Source organism: Scyliorhinus torazame, chromosome 18 (assembly GCF_047496885.1).
Source record: "Scyliorhinus torazame isolate Kashiwa2021f chromosome 18, sScyTor2.1, whole genome shotgun sequence".
Taxonomy (NCBI): domain Eukaryota; kingdom Metazoa; phylum Chordata; class Chondrichthyes; order Carcharhiniformes; family Scyliorhinidae; genus Scyliorhinus; species Scyliorhinus torazame.
In genome coordinates, this window is record NC_092724.1 from 106,905,038 (window position 1) to 106,923,107 (window position 18,070).

The 18,070-nt window shown below is 50.5% G+C and overlaps 1 protein-coding gene across 2 annotated transcripts in view; it reads left to right on the forward strand.

Annotated features, from left to right (window-relative positions):
• dnah9 (dynein, axonemal, heavy chain 9) overlaps positions 1–17,695 on the forward strand; it is a 779,494-nt gene extending 761,799 nt beyond the window's left edge. For both annotated transcript variants that reach the window (XM_072483125.1, XM_072483126.1), the window contains one exon: positions 17,180–17,695. In XM_072483125.1, the coding sequence (XP_072339226.1) occupies positions 17,180–17,407 (228 nt within the window). In that variant the 3' untranslated portion in view covers positions 17,408–17,695. The remainder of the gene's footprint in view (positions 1–17,179) is intronic.
• The last annotated feature ends 375 nt before the right edge of the window (positions 17,696–18,070 follow it).

Below are 18,070 nucleotides of genomic sequence, written 5' to 3' on the forward strand. Positions count from 1 at the left end.
GCAGGGCGGGTTGTCATCATCCTCCATGGCCTGCGATAGACACGCGTCCACCCGCAACTGTGTGAGCCCGGCCCGTTGTGCCGCAGGTGGATCGGCAATGGGGGGGGGGGTGGTGTGCATGCGGGTGGGGTGGGTGGGGTTGGGGAGGGGGGGTGAGGGTGCTGGGTGGGTGGATGGGTTGGGGGTGTGGGTGGTCGGCTGTTGCCATGGTGTGCGGTCTGTGGCCATACTACCCGATTCCGACGCCCATCTAGTCAGTGAAGCGGGCGCCTATCAGTCTGTCCCGTGCCCGCTGGGCCAGCCGGTAACGGTGGACAGCCACCCGCCTGTGTCTACCCCGTCTGCCCTGATCATTGCCCCCATCCCCCTCATCTGGGGAGGACTGGGCCTCTTCCTGCTGCTCCTCCACTCCGCCCTCCTCTGCCTGCTGCACATCGCCCCTCTGCTGGGCTATGTTGTGCAGGATGCAGCACACCACAATGATGCGGCCGACCCTATCTGACCGATACTGGAGGGCGCCCCCAGAGAGGTCCAGGCACCTGAAACGCATCTTCAGCACGCCAAAGCACCTCTCGATCACTCCCCTTGTTGCTACATGGGCATCATTGTAGCGGTTCTCCGCCTCATTGCGTGGCCTCCGTATAGGCGTCATCAGCCACGATCGCAATTGGTAGCCCCTGTCGCCCAGCAACCAGCCCCTCAGCCGGGGATGGCGTCCCTCGTACATGCCGGGGATGGATGACCGCGACAACACGAATGAGTCGTGTACACTGCCTGGGTGACGGGCGTAGACGTGCAGGATCATCATGCGGTGGTCGCAGACCACCTGTACGTTCATCGAATAGGTCCCCTTCCTATTAGTGAACACGGCCCTGTTATCTGCAGGTGGCCGCACAGCGACGTGCATCCCATCGATCGCGCCCTGGACCATGGGGAACGCGGCCACGGCAGAGAAGCCCATGGCCCGGGCATCTTGGCTGGCCCGGTACACGGGGAAGCGGATGTAGCGGTGCGCCATGGCATATAGGGCATCTGTCACTGCCCGGATGCACCGGTGCACCGATGTCTGCGATATGCCAGACAGGTCCCCACTCGGTGCCTGGAATGACCCCGTTGCATAAAAGTTCAGGGCCACCGTAACCTTGACGGACACGGGGAGAGGGTGTCCCCCGCCAGTGCCACGCGGTGACAGGTGTGCCAGCAGGTGGCTGATGTGTGCCACGGTTTTCCGGCTCATCCGGAGTCTCCTCCTGCATTCCCGGTCGGTGAGGTCCTGGTATGACTGCCGGGGCCGGTACACACGGGGCGCCCTCGGGTGCCTCCGTTGCCGTGGGGCCGCGACGTCCTCCTCCCCCTCCTCGTCCTGTCGGTCAGGTGTCCCTCCAGCCTGGGCGGCTGCCGCCTGCCCCTCTGCGGCAGCCTGCGCCGCCTTTCTGGCACGCTCCTCCTCCTCCTCCTCCTCCTCCTCACCCAGGGCAACATAGACATGAGCGGCTGCCACCACGGCGGCCAACATCGCTGGATGATCTGAAAACATGACGGCCTGGTGGGGGGGAGGGGAACGACGACATGTCATCATTGCCCATATCCCCTCCTCCCCCCAGCCAGGTGGCATGGACCGCATGGGTCCAACTGTTGGAGGCTGGCACCTGGCCAGGTGGACCAACTCACTTGCCCTCCCATCTCCCTCCTCGGCACGGAACCCCCCCCAAACCTCCACCCCGGCACAGACCTCCCCCCCCCCCCCAACCTCCACCCCAGCAGGGACCCCCCCCAACCTCCACCCCGGCACGGACCCCCCCCCCAACCTCCACCCCGGCACGGCACTGACCCCCCCCCCCCAACCTCCACCCCAGCACGGACCCCCCCCCCCCAACCTCCACCCCGGCACGGACCCCCCCCCCAACCTCCACCCCAGCACGGACCCCCCCTCAACCTCCACCCCGGCACGGCACGGACCCCCCCCCCCAACCTCCACCCCGGCACGGACCCCAACCTCCACCCCGGCACGGCACGGACCCCCCCCGAACCTCCACCCCGGCACGGACCCCCCATCCACCTCCCCGGCACGGACCCCCTCCCGGCACTCCCCCGGAGCCCAGCCTACTCTCACCACCCCCCCCCCCCCGCCGCACACACACAACCCGAGACACACCTCTCCTCACGCATTCAGACTGCGGTCACGCCATTGCCTGCCCAGTGCCAACCCCCCAGGCTGTCACTCACCTCCACGCTGGTCGGCGTGAGCCTGGAGCACCGGGTCACGCCGATGAAAAGGAGGTTTAATTTACGTCTACGTGAACGGTCATCACGTCGACGGGACTTCGGCCCATCCGGAAGGGAGAATATCGGCAGGCCGAAAATCGGCTGCCTTGCGCAGACCCGTGACATTCTCCGCGGCAGCGGCGACATTAACGCCCCGCCGACTTTTCTCCCTTCGGAGACTTCGGCAACCGGCGGGGGCGGGATTCACGGCGGCCAACGGCCATTCTCCGACCCTCTGGGGGGGTTGGAGAATGACGCCCCTGGAGCTCACCAGAATCTGAATGCCAGTTAAAGTTTTAATTTTAGTGAAGAGCTGTTGAGCACTTTTGCTCAGGTTAAAACCTTTGACGTTCGTGAGTTTAAATTGCTTTGTGCTGACAGAAGCTAGTTTAACATCTGTTGACCTAAACCTGTTAGAGATAGCGCTGACTGGACAGAGGCAACACTGTTTTATCCACAAGCGATAATATTAGTCGAAGATGCCGTACTCAATGCAGACAATTGTACCTCACCTGCATAATTTGTCAGCATTTGATGCAACAATTAACAGGCTTTTTGATTCACTGAAGTTTGAAATGAGTTGTCACACACAACACGGGCAAAATTCTCCTACCCGCCCCGCCACATTTCTGCCCCGACCGGCCGGCGGGAGTCTCCGTAACACCGGCCGGTCAATGGGGTTTCCCATTGTGGGGCAGCCCCACGCCGTCGGGAACCCCCCCGGCGCCGGCAAAACGGAGACTCCCGCCGGCGGAGAATGACGCCCGTCACATTTCCGTGCAGTTTGGAAGTTTTGTCAACAATTGAAAGTGTCTCTGGTTTCCTCCCACCGTCCAAAGATGTGCAGGTTAGATGGATTGGTCATGCTAAATTGCCCTTTCATGTCCAACGATATGCAGGTTAGGTGGGGTTACAGGGATAGTGCAGGGGAGTGGGGCTAAGTAGGGTGCTCTTTGAGAGGGCCAGTGCAGACTCGATGGGCTGAATGGCCTCCTTCTGAACTGTAGCAATTCTATGGTTCTATGGATTGACAGGTTGCCACCAGATCAAAAGTAGTTCAGTGCTTTCGGCTGGGAAAAGTGGAAGTGAAAGCACTTATCACCGAGATATTTATATTTCTCTTTGAAATGGGATCTCTGGTGGAGGGTCAGCGTGGGTTGGGGGGGGGGGGGGGGGGTTCGGGTCACCCTCATGTATGATTGCTGTTCGGGGGTTGGGAGGGTAACTCAGCAATTCCCATGTTGGTGGGTGGGGGGGGGGGGGGGGAGAGGATGGCCCTAATTGTCAGTGGAGGGGGGAAGGGGGGCAGAATATTTTTGGGGGGGGGGGGAGGGCTAGCTACCAAACCTCGATATCGCCGCCCATTCGAAATGGTAGCCCGATAGCGGGATTCAGAACAAAGTCCCGGGGCTCACCACCATACATAAATTAGCATGACAGGGGAGAGTAAATCACTCCTGGGCGCCAGTCCTAGCACAGGCGCAAACCAGGAGCGATTGTACTGTGACGGGAGATCTCCAAATGGAGAATCCCAGCTCTATATTTCAATAAGATCAATCCTCCTTCTTCTAAATCCAAAGGGAAACGGTCCAAAACGTTCAACCTTTCTTCATAGGATACGCCTGCCAACTCAGGAATGGATCAAGTAAATCTTCCCTGAACTGCTTTTTAAAAAAATTGATGGTGGTGAGCTACCTTCTTGAACTACTGCACTCCATGTGGTGTATGGGAGGGGGTTCCAGGATTTTGACACAGCGACAGAGTGAAGGAATGGCGATATATTTTCAAGTCAGGATGCTGAATGATTTAGTGGGGTTCCCATGTATCTGCTGCCCTTGTCCTTCTAAATGGTAATGGTCGTGGGTTATGAAGGTGCTGCTAAAGGAGTCTTTGTGAGTTCCTGCAATTCATCTTGTACACACTGCTGCTACTGTGCTCCGGTGGTGGAGGGAGTGAATGTTTATGGGAAGGGTGCTAATCAAGCAGGCTGCTTTGTCCTGGATGGTGTTGAGCTTCTTGAGTGTTGTTGGAGCTGCATTCAGCCAGGGAAGTGGGGAGTATTTCATCACACTCCTGCCTTGTGCTTGTAGGTGGTGGACAGGCTTTGGGCAGTCAGGAGGTGAGTTACTCACTGCAGGATTCCTTGCCTCTGACCTGTGCTGATAACCATTGTATGTATCGGGCTAGTCCAGTTCAATTTCAGGTAAATGGTAACCCCCAGGTTGTTGATAGTGAGGGATTTCAGTGATGGTAATGCCATTGAATGTCACCGGGCGATGGTTTGATTCTCTGTTATTGGACATAGTCAGTGCCTGGCACTTGTGTGGCATGAATGTTATTCGTCAGCCCAAGCCTGGATATTGTCCAGGGGCGGAATTCTCCGGAAACGGCGGGATGTCCGCCAACTGGCGCCCAAAATGGCGCAAATCAGTCGGGCATCGCGCCGCCCCAAAGGTGCGGAATGCTCCGCATCTTTGGGGGCCGAACCCCAACCTTAAGGGGCTAGGTCGGCGCCGGACGAATTTCCGCCCCGCCAGCTGGTGGGAAAGGCCTTTGGTGCCCCGCCAGCTGGCGCGGAAATGACATCTCCGGGCGGCGCATGCGCGGGAGCGTTAGCGGCCACTGACGGCATTCCCGCGCATGCGCAGTGGAGGGAGTCTCTTCTGCCTCCGCCATGGTGGAGACCGTGGCGGAGGCGGAAGGGAAAGAGTGCCCCCACGGCACAGGCCCGCCCGCGGATCGGTGGGCCCCGATCGCGGGCCAGGCCACCGTGGGGGCACCCCCCAGGACCTCGGAGCCCGCCCCGCGCCGCCTTGTCCCGCCGGTAAGGTAGGTGGTTTACGCCGGCGGGACAGGCATTTTAGCGGCGGGACTTCGGCCCATCCGGTCCGGATAATCGGCGGGGGTGCCCGCCAACACGGTGCGGCCGATTCCCGCCCCCGCCGAATATCCGGTGCCGGAGACTTCGGCAACCGGCGGGGGCGGGATTCACGCCAGGCCCCGGCGATTCTCCGACCCGGCGGGGGGGTCGGAGAATCTCGCCCCAGGTCTTGCTGCATTTGCACATGGACTGCTTCAGTGTCTGAACATTTTGCAATCATCAGTGAACATTCCCACACCTGACCTTATGTTGGAAGGAAGTTCATTGATGAAGCAGCTGAAGATGGTTGGACACTACCATGAGGAGCTCTAACGCAACTGAATCCTTTTTTCAAATAAGGAGACTAAAATTGTACACAGTTTTTCAGATATAGTCTCACCAAAGCCCTTTACAGTTGCAGTAAAAGTTTCCTGCTTTTATATTTAATTCCCCTTGCAATAAACATCAACATTCCATTTGCCTTCCAAATCGTTTGCGCCTGTTTCCTGACCTTTTGTGATTCATGTACCAAGACACTCAGATCCATCTGTAGCACCGGGTTCTGCAATATCTCTCTGCCTTTAAATAGTTTACTGCTTTTTTATTCTTCCTGCCAAAGTGGATGAGTTCACATTTTCCTACTTTATAGTCCATCAAATTTTTTACCACTCACTTAACCTGTCCATATCCCTTCATATACTCTTTGTCTCCTCTCAACAATTTAATTTTGTGCTATCTTGGTGTTATCAGTAAATTTAACGACTATACATTAGGTACCATCATTCAAACCGTTGATATAGATTGTAAATAGTTGAGGCCCCAGCACTGCCCCATGGCTGTCCAGTAGCTACAGCTTGCCAACCTGAAAAAAAGAAACATTTCTTCCTCATCTGTTTCCTGTTTGTGAACCAATTGTTTATCTATGCTAATATGTTACACTCTACACCAGGAGCTCTTATTTTGTGTAGTAACCTTTGACATAGCACCTTTCCAAATGCCTTTTGGAAGTCCAAGTATACCTCATCTACAGGTTCTCTTTATCTCTTGTTTTTCTAAGTCATCTTTTAGTCATGGTTTAATAGTTCCAGATTTACTTTTTCCACATTCTTTATGATATTCTGGGCGAGATGTTATACTCCTCCTGCTGACAGGTTAGAAGGTTGGATGGAGCTACATAAAAGGCAGGCGGTCTTCCCACTGCCTGCCTGCCCACCCGACCTGTCAGAGATTTAATGAGGGCAAGGGTTGCCTGCCTATCCATGGACATTTTGAGGCCCTAAGTGGCCACTTAATTGCCTCTTAAAGGCCTCATCCTAACCCAGATGTTTTTTTATTCATGGCCGGGTGAGGCCCAGGCTATGCGGGATGTTTAACTGGTTTAACTGGTGTTGTACAAGGATGGAGGAGGACATCAGTTAGGGATAGAACAAAGAACAAAGAAAAGTACAACACAGGAACAGCCCTTCGGCCCTCCAAGCCTGCGCCGACCATGCTGCCCATCAAAACTAAAATCTTCTACACTTCCGGGGCCCGTAACCCTCGATTCCCATCCTATTGTGGATCTCACCAGGTAGCCCCTCAGAATCACCCATGCAATACCCACCAATCCAAAATTTCATCCCCTCTTTAGCCTTGGTCTCTTGACTCTTGAACCTGGTCCTCCAGTTTCCCCACCCACACATGACGCGAATCGCCACTCACGCTCCTCGCCGTGACCGCTAAACCCAGACTTATCTGTCGATCTGGTCTCCTCGGGATTGGAGACTGCTTGTAGCCCCAGCAGTGGTTTATAATGGCACTGCAAGGACTACAGATGTGCTGGCCAACTGGATTGTGTGGCAGCCCTCTAATGGGGGGGCTTCATTCAAAGAAAGGGGCAGAAGTCTTGCCTTAAAGTAATGAACACTGCTCCCAGCATTAAATTGCTGCGGGGCGGCCATCAGGGTCATGGGAGAGAGCCAGACGATTTTTTAGTCGGGGAGTGGGGACCATGGCACCCCATAAAATCAAGACTCATATGTCTTTCAGATCAGTTATTTTCAAGGCTAAAAGCAGAAGTTTTCTGCACTCTTTCTTCATAAGTTGTATGCTGATAAAAAAAGTCAGTTTTGTGGTTCTTCTATGAACTGCCTACGTGACTTGAATGTCTCCCACATGTCTCACTGACCAGAACTGTGTGTAGTATTCGAGGAATGTTCTGGCTAGATGTATTATTTGCTTTGTGGGTTGTTTCTCTGCAATGAAACAATCTGAAAACATCAAATCTAGATCTCTATCAGCTTCACTCTTAGCTATTTCTTTTTTAAAATAAATTTAGAGTACCCAATTCATTTTTTCCAATTAAGGGGCAATTCAGCATGGCCAATCCACCTAGCTTGCACATCTTTGGGTTGTAGGGGCGAAACCCACGCAAACACGGGGAGAATGTGCAAACCCCACACGGACAGTGACCCAGATTCAGGATCGAACCTGGCACCTCGGCGCCATGAGGCAGCAGGGCTAATCACTGCACCACCGTGCTGCCCTCACTCTTAGCTATTTCAACATTATTCATGAAGTATTAATGCAGCTCTTTTTTTCCCCCTATGCATCATTTCACTATTTTCCATTAAAATTTTGCATCCCAGATGCTTATTCAAGCATAAAATATCTAACACAGCAATTTTATTAATTCCTCCTTCATTTACAAGGTACATGTGAGTATAATCCCGATTCTATCATTACAATTTCATGGAAAACCATTTGTTATGCAGGTGTAAATGGATTATTGTGTGATATCTGCGCTGATTTGATGTCACAAGACATTCTGTATCCCATGCAAGGGGCATAGACCATTATGGTATCAGGTTTGATCACTCTCTGATCTCAGCTGAAATAATGGTACGGGTGGTCCTGTGTTGTGTAAGGAAAAATACATCAGGGTATTATCCAGAAACCACTACCATAGTGTTACAATTATGAGGTTTATACGATCATTACATTTTGGAGGTTTATACGATCATTACATTTTGGGGCTATGGCTTTAATTTAAGATAAAATGAAGGGTCATGTGTCCTGTTCTGAAATCTGTCTGACAAAGAGCCTGGGTGGTTTGATTGTTAAAGATCAAAGGGGGCCTAGATTGTGTTTCTGGGAAGAAAGTGCAAGGTATTTACACTTTTGGAGACAGTGGCAGCAGCCTGTGTGAAGACAATGGATAGACTGCGAGTCTCCAAAGTTCCAGAGAAGTGTTGAGAATTATGGGTTATAAACAGTTGTGCTTTAAGCTGTCCATTTACTTCCAAGGTAAAAGAGCATTGGGGTCTCAAGTATATCTAATCATCATTTCTACCTGGATAAAAGGCCCATATTATTCACTTTGCCACAGACATGGGCTTTGAGAGGTGGCAGATGGATCTGATATATCCCAGAAAGCTCACGGTCTTAGATAGTCTATCAGAATCCAGGAGAGGGAAAGCAGTGAGACGCTGTGGTTCTCCACAGAGGAATGCGGGTGGGAGCTTGCACTCAGATTGAAAAGTCTAAATTCATGATGAGTTAAACGAGGCTGGAAGATTTGCCTAGCTTACGCAAGAGGAAGAACCTCTGGGGTGAGGGTAGAAACCTCACTTTGAAAGACAGTTGTGAGTTTAAATGTTCTGAGGTTGAGAAAGTAACAGAACCGAAGTAAAGCCTCAGGTGCTAACAATCAACTTGGATTTGTTCTGGGTAATTTGAATGCCTACTTAAAGGACAGCATAGAGTATATCTTCAAAGTGTGTTTCCCGTTGTGTCATAAGAAAACAGGGAAAGTTCTGCTTTGTGTTTTAACGTATAAGTTGCCAGCAGAGAAGGTGTATAGTCAATAGTTCTTTTCGTGTTTTGTTACAGTAAAAGTCTTAAAATGTGAAATCTGGTTCAGTCATCCTTTTAGCAGTTAGAAGTTTGATTTTGTTTTTATTTTGTTGGTCTCCACTGAGATCTTAACAGTAGGTATGTGCAGATCTGGTGAGGAAAGAATCAAACTTGGCTATGGTGTCCTCCTCATAAGTACATATTCTGCTTGGACTCACCATTGAGGGTTTCATGAATCACAGTCTCTAGGCATGGTCAGAGAACAATGACTGCCTTGGGAACCATACCCTGACAGAAAGTCAATCGTCGAAACTGGCAAGGAAGCTTTGGGGGGGGGGGGGGGGGGTGGATTAAAAGAAGACTTACCATAGGTTAAGTTATTTCAGTAAAATCTTGCAGCTGTTGGCACTATCTTTCTTGAGCAACGGCTGATTGTATTAAACTCCTGCGAACGGTTCTTTAATACAGTTAGACATTATCTAATCATCAGTCTTAAATGATTTCTGCAAGTTTAATGAGGTAGTATTGATCTCAGTGAGCTGAATGAAGCTGTAATGGGAGTTTTTGAATAGACTTTTGTTTACTTGTTGAATTATTTCAACTTTAACAGACTGAGTTAACCATTTTGCCATCAATCGTGTGATTGAGTCTATATATCACTACAAACAGTAATAGACTAGAACTTAGAAAACATTTAAGAGAAGAATTTGTTTCTCTTTCCCAAGTTAACTTTTAGATAACAATGAATTTGACCCTACTGGCAGTGCTGATTAGAGTAAAATGGCCTCTTTCTAGTGTGTGTGGCTTGCTTTTCAAGAAAATACCTTTTATAAACAAATTTAAGTCCAAAGATGTGTATGCATTGTGTTTTTGCGTGCGTTTTTTTTATCAGGGTGGAGGATGCCGGTGCTGTGGAATGGAAAATCTAACTTTTAGCTACCTTTATAACATTCCCAGATTAGGTACAGCATGGTTAGATCTGGAAGGTAGTCTTTCTTTCTCTTCAACAATGAGCACTATTCTCCCAAACAATGATTAGACATAGGGCGGGATTCTCCGACCCCCCACCGGGTCGGAGAATCCCCAGGGGGTGGTGCGAATCCCACCCCGACGCCAGCTGCTGTATTCACCGGCGCCAGTTTTCGGGCGGGGTTCATGCCACGCTGGTCGGGGGCCGTTGGCAGCGCCTCCTCACCCCCCGGCAATTCTCCGGGCCCTGATGGGCCGAGCGGCCGTCAGATTCTGGCCAGTCCCGCCGGCGTGGATTGGACATGGTCCCACACGGTGGGACCTGGCAGGTAAATAGGCTGGGGCGGTCCTCGGTGGGGGCACGGGGGGATCCGACCCCTACTGCCCCACTAAGTGTCATTTTGGGCAGGAATCGTACCCAATTCGGGGCTCAGCTCTTCACTGCTAACAAGAAGGAACAACATTTAAATGGTACCTCCGCGCTCACTCCAAGTCAAGCCAAGAGGATGGCAGCATGGAGATCTGCTCCTCGATTTCTGGATGCAGAGCTTACCAGACTTCTGGATGCCATGGAGGAGAGGCCCAAGGCCACTGAGACAAACTCCACCTGGGAAGCAGTGGCAGCTGCAGTTAGTGCCAACAGCATGACCAGGAGGACCGCTTGTCCAATGTAGGAAGGAGATGACTGACCTCCTTCGAGCAGCAAGGTTAAGTTGCCACCACTCTCCTGGCATCAGTCCCACCAAGCTTCTCGGTCACTATCAGTAAGCATCACACAGCTTCTGCTGCACATCAGGTGGAGGCAGGAACTTCCTAGAGATACAGCAGTCGGAGGTCTGCTGGATCCAGGACCCAGCTGGCCCCAGTGAAATGCCAAGCCTTTGGACAGGGTTCCCTCAGAGCTGCTAGAGATGATAAGCCAGAGTCGTGAGATTCAGGAGGGGGTGTCAGTGACACCTCTGCAACTGCAAGTCTGATTTGAGGCATCCCAAAGGCTTCAGGCGCAGATGATTCCAGCATTGCATGGCACCCAGGCTAACCTGCAACGTTGGCGACCCCCGTGGACAGCTTAGGGGATGACGTACGAGCCATGAGTGGTGGTGCCCAAGGCATGGCACACTCTGTGACAACCATGGCTGAGGGCCTCAACATCATGTCCCATTCGCTGAGGGATATGTCCCAGATACAGGCGAACATCGTTGAGGCTGTCCAGAACATGGCCCAGTCACAGAAGACCATCGCTGACGGCTTCGAATCAATGGTTCAGACAATGGTGGGCCTCCAGGACTGGCAGCTCCAAATAACCCAGAGGCTTCTGGAGCTCACTCCAGCTGTCTCTCCATCCCATGGAGTCATCCAGGGGTCCACGAGCACCCCGAGCGAGGAGGAAGAGCTGGAACCCATCCAAGGGCCTTCCACCAAAGATACTCGGGCCGTCCCACTTCCTCTGACTCCCGTCCCCCCCCCCCCCTCCTGACACCGGTGCATCGCAACGGCAGCAGCCAGAACAGGCATAGCGATACCATTGACATCAATAGGTTAGCCCTCCAGGCCCTCCAGAGGAAGACAAAGGCCACAGGGCGCAGAAGGCAGCAACCTTCACCTCTGATGTGCATCCTGGGGAGACACCTAGACGGAGCACTAGACCATGGAAGATTAATACGTTATAGGAGCACTCAGTGGGCACGGGTGAGATTAATAATCATCAGTAATCTATCCCCATCTGGACTCGTTTCCTGCTACAGGCCCCACAAGAGGCCCCACCAGCGAAAACCCATTAAATCCACAGTGATGGACATCCGGGAATGCAATCCCTGTCACTCACTGGACACTGGTGTGCCCATTCCCCTCCACCCTAATTATGGTCCAAACTAAAGTGTCACTGACACTCAGGCGTAAGGATGGGAGTCGGTGTGCGATCAGCAGAAATACAGGAGTCAGACTTAATCAGGACCTGAAGGGTACCACAGCCTTCCTCACAGCAAGTGGTCATCACCCTCATGCTGTGAATAGTGATTTTCTGACAGTGCCAACGCAGGCCCATCACCCTGATGTGATGTCACATAGACCCGTGGAGGGTGGGAGGGGCAATAGGGTGAACAGCGAAGGGGTGGCGTGGTGTGGGGAATGTAGAGTTGACGGACACAGTACCCCTTGTCATGCGAAGGAGGCTATGAGGTCCTCCCTGGTCCTCCTGGCAAGTTGGACCCAGGCCACCACCTGTTCTCCATCCTCCCGGGTCCTCCGCATGCTCATCCCCACCCCCTCCTGGTCCTCCTCCTCAGACAAGGCACCGTGTTGCTCCTACACCTCACCCAGCATGCAGCCATGCTGTTGTCAGGTTGTGGAGGGCACATGAGATCACAAAAATGACAGACCCTCTGGGGCTATACTGTAATGCACCACCAGAGCAGTCAACTGCTTTTTAAACAGCCTGATGCACCGCTCAAAATCAGTACGGTTAGCAGCATGAGCCTCATTGTAGCCATTATCCTGACTGCACAGAATACATTGGGTGGAAGGGCATCATCACAAACATTCCCATAAAATATGGACTATAAATTAAAGGGTACATGTTCTGAGATATTTTCCAAGCAGAGACCTGTTCCGACACAAGTTCAGGAATAGATTTGGTGGTACCCATCACCTCCTACCTGTCCAAGAGTTAACAACTATCCTTCTTGCACTAGTGGCTACAAGATTCTTCACGAAGGGCCAGTGCTCTGAAAATATATCCTGATGGTTTATTTTGCCAATTCTTCCCTTCATTCCCCACATGAAAACATGAATCCCTTTCTTGGATACAGATGCACCCTCTGTTATGTTATACAGAAGCTGTGATTCATGTGTAAGCCCTGATGTTGAAAGTTTATTAGGGATTGGCTGCCACAGATGAACCCAATTCTATCTTCAGTTGCTGCCCACAAATGCGCACATATCGCGGGGAATCATTAATTTCCTGTGCCCCTGGAGCTACCATAGCTGAAAGCAGCCACTTTGCACAAAACAAGGGAAACTTTGTGATGATAGATAGACTATCATAGCATGAGTAGATCATCATCATCTGTATTATAAGTTGTGTGTTTTAATGTTGTAGTTCTTGCATCCGACCAGCAGGTGGTGCAAGTATGCAGGAACGTGACCTGGACGCACCATGTGTTCCAGGACATGGTGTTGATAGCAGTTGCATATTAGAGTAGCTCTGTAGTACCTTAGTGTAAGTTGTTAGACCATTATTTCCAACTGTATTAATCTTAGATATTATAGGAGTGTTAGTAATAAATCGTTTTGTTATAAAAGAAAGTCAAAACAAAGTCTAAAGTTCTTTGTTAACACTACCACATCAAGGTTCAACATCACCATAGTCAAAGAACATTACAAACCTGCATGGGCCATTCCTGGTTTATATCCTCTGGATAACCTTGGTGAGCCATCAGGAAGATCAGATTGAATATCTTGACTGTAAACTAATGGGTGTGACTTGCTAAGACAGATCTTTATCAAACCATCTGGAAAATCTGGTAGGACCTTTGTAGAGTGTGATTTATTCCATTTGCTTTACAGTAACCTAATGTTTAACAGAAGATGCACTAATTTAGAATTGTTGGCAAGACAGTATGAAATGTTTCCCTCAACACAATAAAAACAGAAAGTGTTGGAAATTCTCAGCAGGTCTGGCAGCATCTGTGGAGAGACAAACAGAGTTAACATTTCAAGTCCAATATTACTTCTTCAGATCTGAAGAGGGGCAGAAATGTAATGGGTTTTATACTGTTGAAAAATAGGGAAGAGGTGTCAGAAGGAACAAAAGGGAAGGGCAGGGATGGTCAGAGGGTGGGGAGATTAAATAGCAAAGATGAAATGGAGCAAAGGGAGTGGGAATGGCAGTAGCAAAGAAACAAAAAAATGTTCCAGTGATAGCAGAATAAAGGTCAGCTCTGCCTGAAAGCAAAAACAAGATACAATGGAGGGAATGGTCCCTTTGGAATGCTGACAGGGGAGGGAGGGGAAGATGTGTTTGGTGGTGGTATGGGTCGGAGGTGGCAGAAATGGCAGAGGATGACCCTTTAAATAGAGGCTGGTGGAGTGGGAAGTGAAGACAAGGGAATCCTATCTTGGTTCTATCACCAGAAATAGAGACAGAGAAGTCAAGGAAGGGACATGTAATGTCCCTCAATGTGATATCGTCCTGATTAATGGAATCGTCAAGTAAAATGCACTTTGGTAGAACTTGCCCTTCATATTTTCCAAGGACAAAGGATGGGTTCATTGTCATACTTACAGCAGAACTTAATCATGCAACTATAAGATCAGGAAAGTACTATGCTCTCGGTAGACCGCCATGCTTATTTCAAACAATGACATTGCTGTGCACACTGCCAATTCTCAAATTCCATTAAGCACTAAGAAACATGTACAATTATAATTAAAATGTGTTGGCCAGAGCCATCAGCTTTGGTCCTGACTCAGCTCTCACAACTGAATGATGGCAAAGTTATGTACATGAAAAGAAAAATGAAAGATGTGCCTTTTATCACCTCCAAATGCCTCAAAAGCACATTACAGCCAATGAAATACTTCTGTAAGTCTAGTTACTGTTGCAATGTAGGAAACATAGCAGCTTCTTTTCACACAACTGACAGCTACAAACAGCAGCGTGATAAGGCCAGGTCTTCCGGTGTTGTGATGTTGATTGAGGGATAAATGCACTGGAAAGTGAAATGAATTTTGTTGTCTGCTATTGACTCCAGCTAGTGATCATAGATTGATCGAATGATACAGCGCAGAAGGAAGTCCATTCAGCTCATCATGCCTGTGCCATTCTTTGAACGAACTATCCAATTAACCCTTTCCCTATAGCCCTGCAAGATTTGTCCAATTCCTGACTGAAAATTATTATTGAATCTGCCCCCTTCAGTGTATTCCAGATTACAACAAGCTGCTGAATAATTTTCCTCATCGCACATCTGGTTCTTTTGCAAACTACCATACGTCTTTGTCTTCTGCTGAACCTTCTAAGAGAAACAGGGGCGAAATTCTCCCCCAACGGCGGGATGCCCGCCGACTGGCGCCAAAGCCGGCGCCAATCAGACGGCCATCGCGCCGGCAAAAAGGTGCGGAAGTCTCCGCATCTTTGGCGGCCTAGCCCCAACATTGAGGGGCTAGGCCGACGCCGGAGGGATTTCCGCCCCGCCAGCTGGCGGAAATGGCGTTTGTTGCCCCGCCAGCTGGCGCGGAAATGCGGCGCATGCGCGGGAGCGTCAGCGGCCGCTGTCAGTTTCCCAGCGCATGCGCGGGAGCGTCAGCGGCCGCTGTCAGTTTCCCAGCGCATGCGCGGGAGCGTCAGCGGCCGCTGTCAGTTTCCTGCGCATGCGCAGTGGGGAGAGTCTCTTCCGCCTCCGCCATGGTGGAGGCCGTAGCGGAGGCGGAAGGGAAAGAGTGCCCCCACGGCACAGGCCCGCCCGCGGATCGGTGGGCCCCGATCGCGGGCCAGGCCACCGTGGGGGCACCCCCCCGGGGTCAGATCGCCCCGCGCCCCCCCCCAGGACCCCGGAGCCCACCCACGCCGCCTGGTCCCGCCGGTAAATACCAGGTTTGATTTACGTCGGCGGGACAGGCAATTCCTGGGCGGGACTTCGGCCCATCCGGGCCGGAGAATCCAGCGGGGGGTCCCGCCAACAGGCGCGGCCGGATTCCCGCCCCCGCCCAATCTCCGGGAGCGGAGACTTCGGCGGGGGCAGGATTCACGGCGGCCAACGGCCATTCTCCGACCCGGCGGGGGGGTCGGAGAATGACGCCCCAGTTTCTCCGTAATTTTTACGTGAAAGTCCTTCATGATTTTGAACTCCCCTAACAAATCTTCCCTACAATGATAATAATAATCTTTATTATTGTCACAAGTAGGCTTACATTAACACTGCAATGAAGTTACTGTGAAAATCCCCTAGTCGCCACACTCCGGCACCTGTTGGGGTACACAGGAGGAGAATTCAGAATGTTCAATTCACCTAACAAGCACGTCTTTCAGGGCTTATGGGAGGAAACCAGAGCACCTGGTGGAAACCCACGCAGACACGGGGAGAACGTGCAGAATCCGCACAGTTCTGCTCTAAGCACAACAATCCCGGTTGATCTAGTATCTCCATATAAAATCCTTTCACTTCGTGCCCAGAATTGGGAGCAATTCTCCCACTAATATTTTATACTGTCTAGTGTTTTATAAGGGATATCACTGCCCTTCATAGAATCATAGAATTCCTACAGTGCAGAAGGAGGCCATTAGGCTCATTCAGTCTGCACTGACCTTCCGAAAGAGCACCCTACTTAGCCCCACTCCTCTGTCCCATCCCCGTAACCGCACCTAACCGTTGGACACTAAGGGACAATTTAGCATGACCAATCCACCTAACCTGCACATGTTTGAACTGTGGGAGAAAACCGGCGCAACCAGAGGAAACCCACGCAGACACGGGGAGAACGTGCAAGCTCCACCCAAACAATCACCCGAGGTCAGAAGCGAACCTGGGTCCCTGGCGCTGTCAGACAGCAGTGCTAACCACTGTGCCACCCTTGCCTAGAATGGGACAAAATTGATTAGTTTTTTCACTCAAGATCACGAACATGAGTTACCTTGGCTTTCAGGTGCTGAATCGCTGCCTGGTAGAAATACTGGTACGAAGTTAGCACTGGAGGGACTATACCCAGTCTGGATTGCGCCTGTCGAAGAGACAAAGCACTTATTCTGTCAGATGTTATCACATGAAAAAAACAACTTGCAGTTACATAGCGCCTTTCCTAATCTCAGAATGTCCCTCATTTCTTTACAGCCAATTGATTACTTCAAAGTGGTCACTGGTTTAATGTAAACAATTATTAAGGTGGGTTCTAATGAGGTAATTACAGTATGCGCTTCTCAAAGGACAGAGCTTATCAAGAAGGCAAATAACGTCTGGGCATGATTTTACGACCATTCCTGCTGGCGGGATCTTCCTGTCCTGCCAATGGTGACTCCTTGCCGCGGGGTGCAAACAATGAGAAACCCCATTGAGAGCAGCAGGACTGGAAGTTTTTACCAAAAGAGCTGGAAAATCTCACCCAGAATCACACTAGAGGTTTGGGGGAGCGAGGGGGGAGGGGCTGCATAAAACCACTCTTTGTTGTGCCGATTTGCCAGAAAATACAGCTGTCAAAACTATTTAAGGTGACAGGTTTGATCTGCATATTTTTAATCGTCTCTTTTATTTTTCACAGGGTGGAATTATTGCTGATGCTCGTTTGAAGGAACTGACCCCGACAATACCAGTCATTTTCATCAAGGCTATTCCAGTCGACAAGCAGGAAACGCGCAACATGTATCCCTGCCCAGTTTACAAAACACGTCTCCGCGGCCCAACCTATGTCTGGACATTCAATCTGAAGACCAAGGAAAAGCCATCCAAATGGGTGCTGGCTGGAGTTTCAATCCTTCTGCAAATTTAAGTAATAGAATTTGCACATTTCTCACTACACTGACAGGAGAGACTGCTGATTAATGTCACTCTAATTTAGTTCTCTCACTTGAGTGTGAAGATAAATAGATTTTTTTTTTAGCAATGTAAAAAATGACTTCACAGGGATGGGTTCTGTGAGTACTTGGAACAAATCTTGCACTTTATTTGCGATTTCTCAATTTGAATCAAATGGAAATATAATTTGAGGGCGCGTCTTGTCATGGGTCATTTAAATGTCCTTTTTTCTTGAATAAAGAGCTTTTTCCAATCCTGTTAATATGGTGCTGTTACATGATGCACATTTGGATTTTTCTCCCAGTTGATTTTACACTGTGAAATTAATGAGTAAATACAACACAGTATGTTGGCACTGTCTTTTGTTAAGTGTGAACATAAAGCTTCCTGGAAGATTATAAAGCTAGACGGTGGAACTGTTGACTGTTCCACTTTCACAACTTGCGGAGTTTCTGTATATGAAGCATATATGAATCTTTAATTGAAGAAGCTGCACACCAAAGGTTTGATAACGCTCCGCATGTATGGCCAGAATAAAACTTAGGTGTAAATGCAAGAGACTGGCTCAGGGGTTATCTGTAGTTTCTGTAATAAGCTTGCAGAAAGTGATGAATCCCTTCACCTTGATCATTCCTTG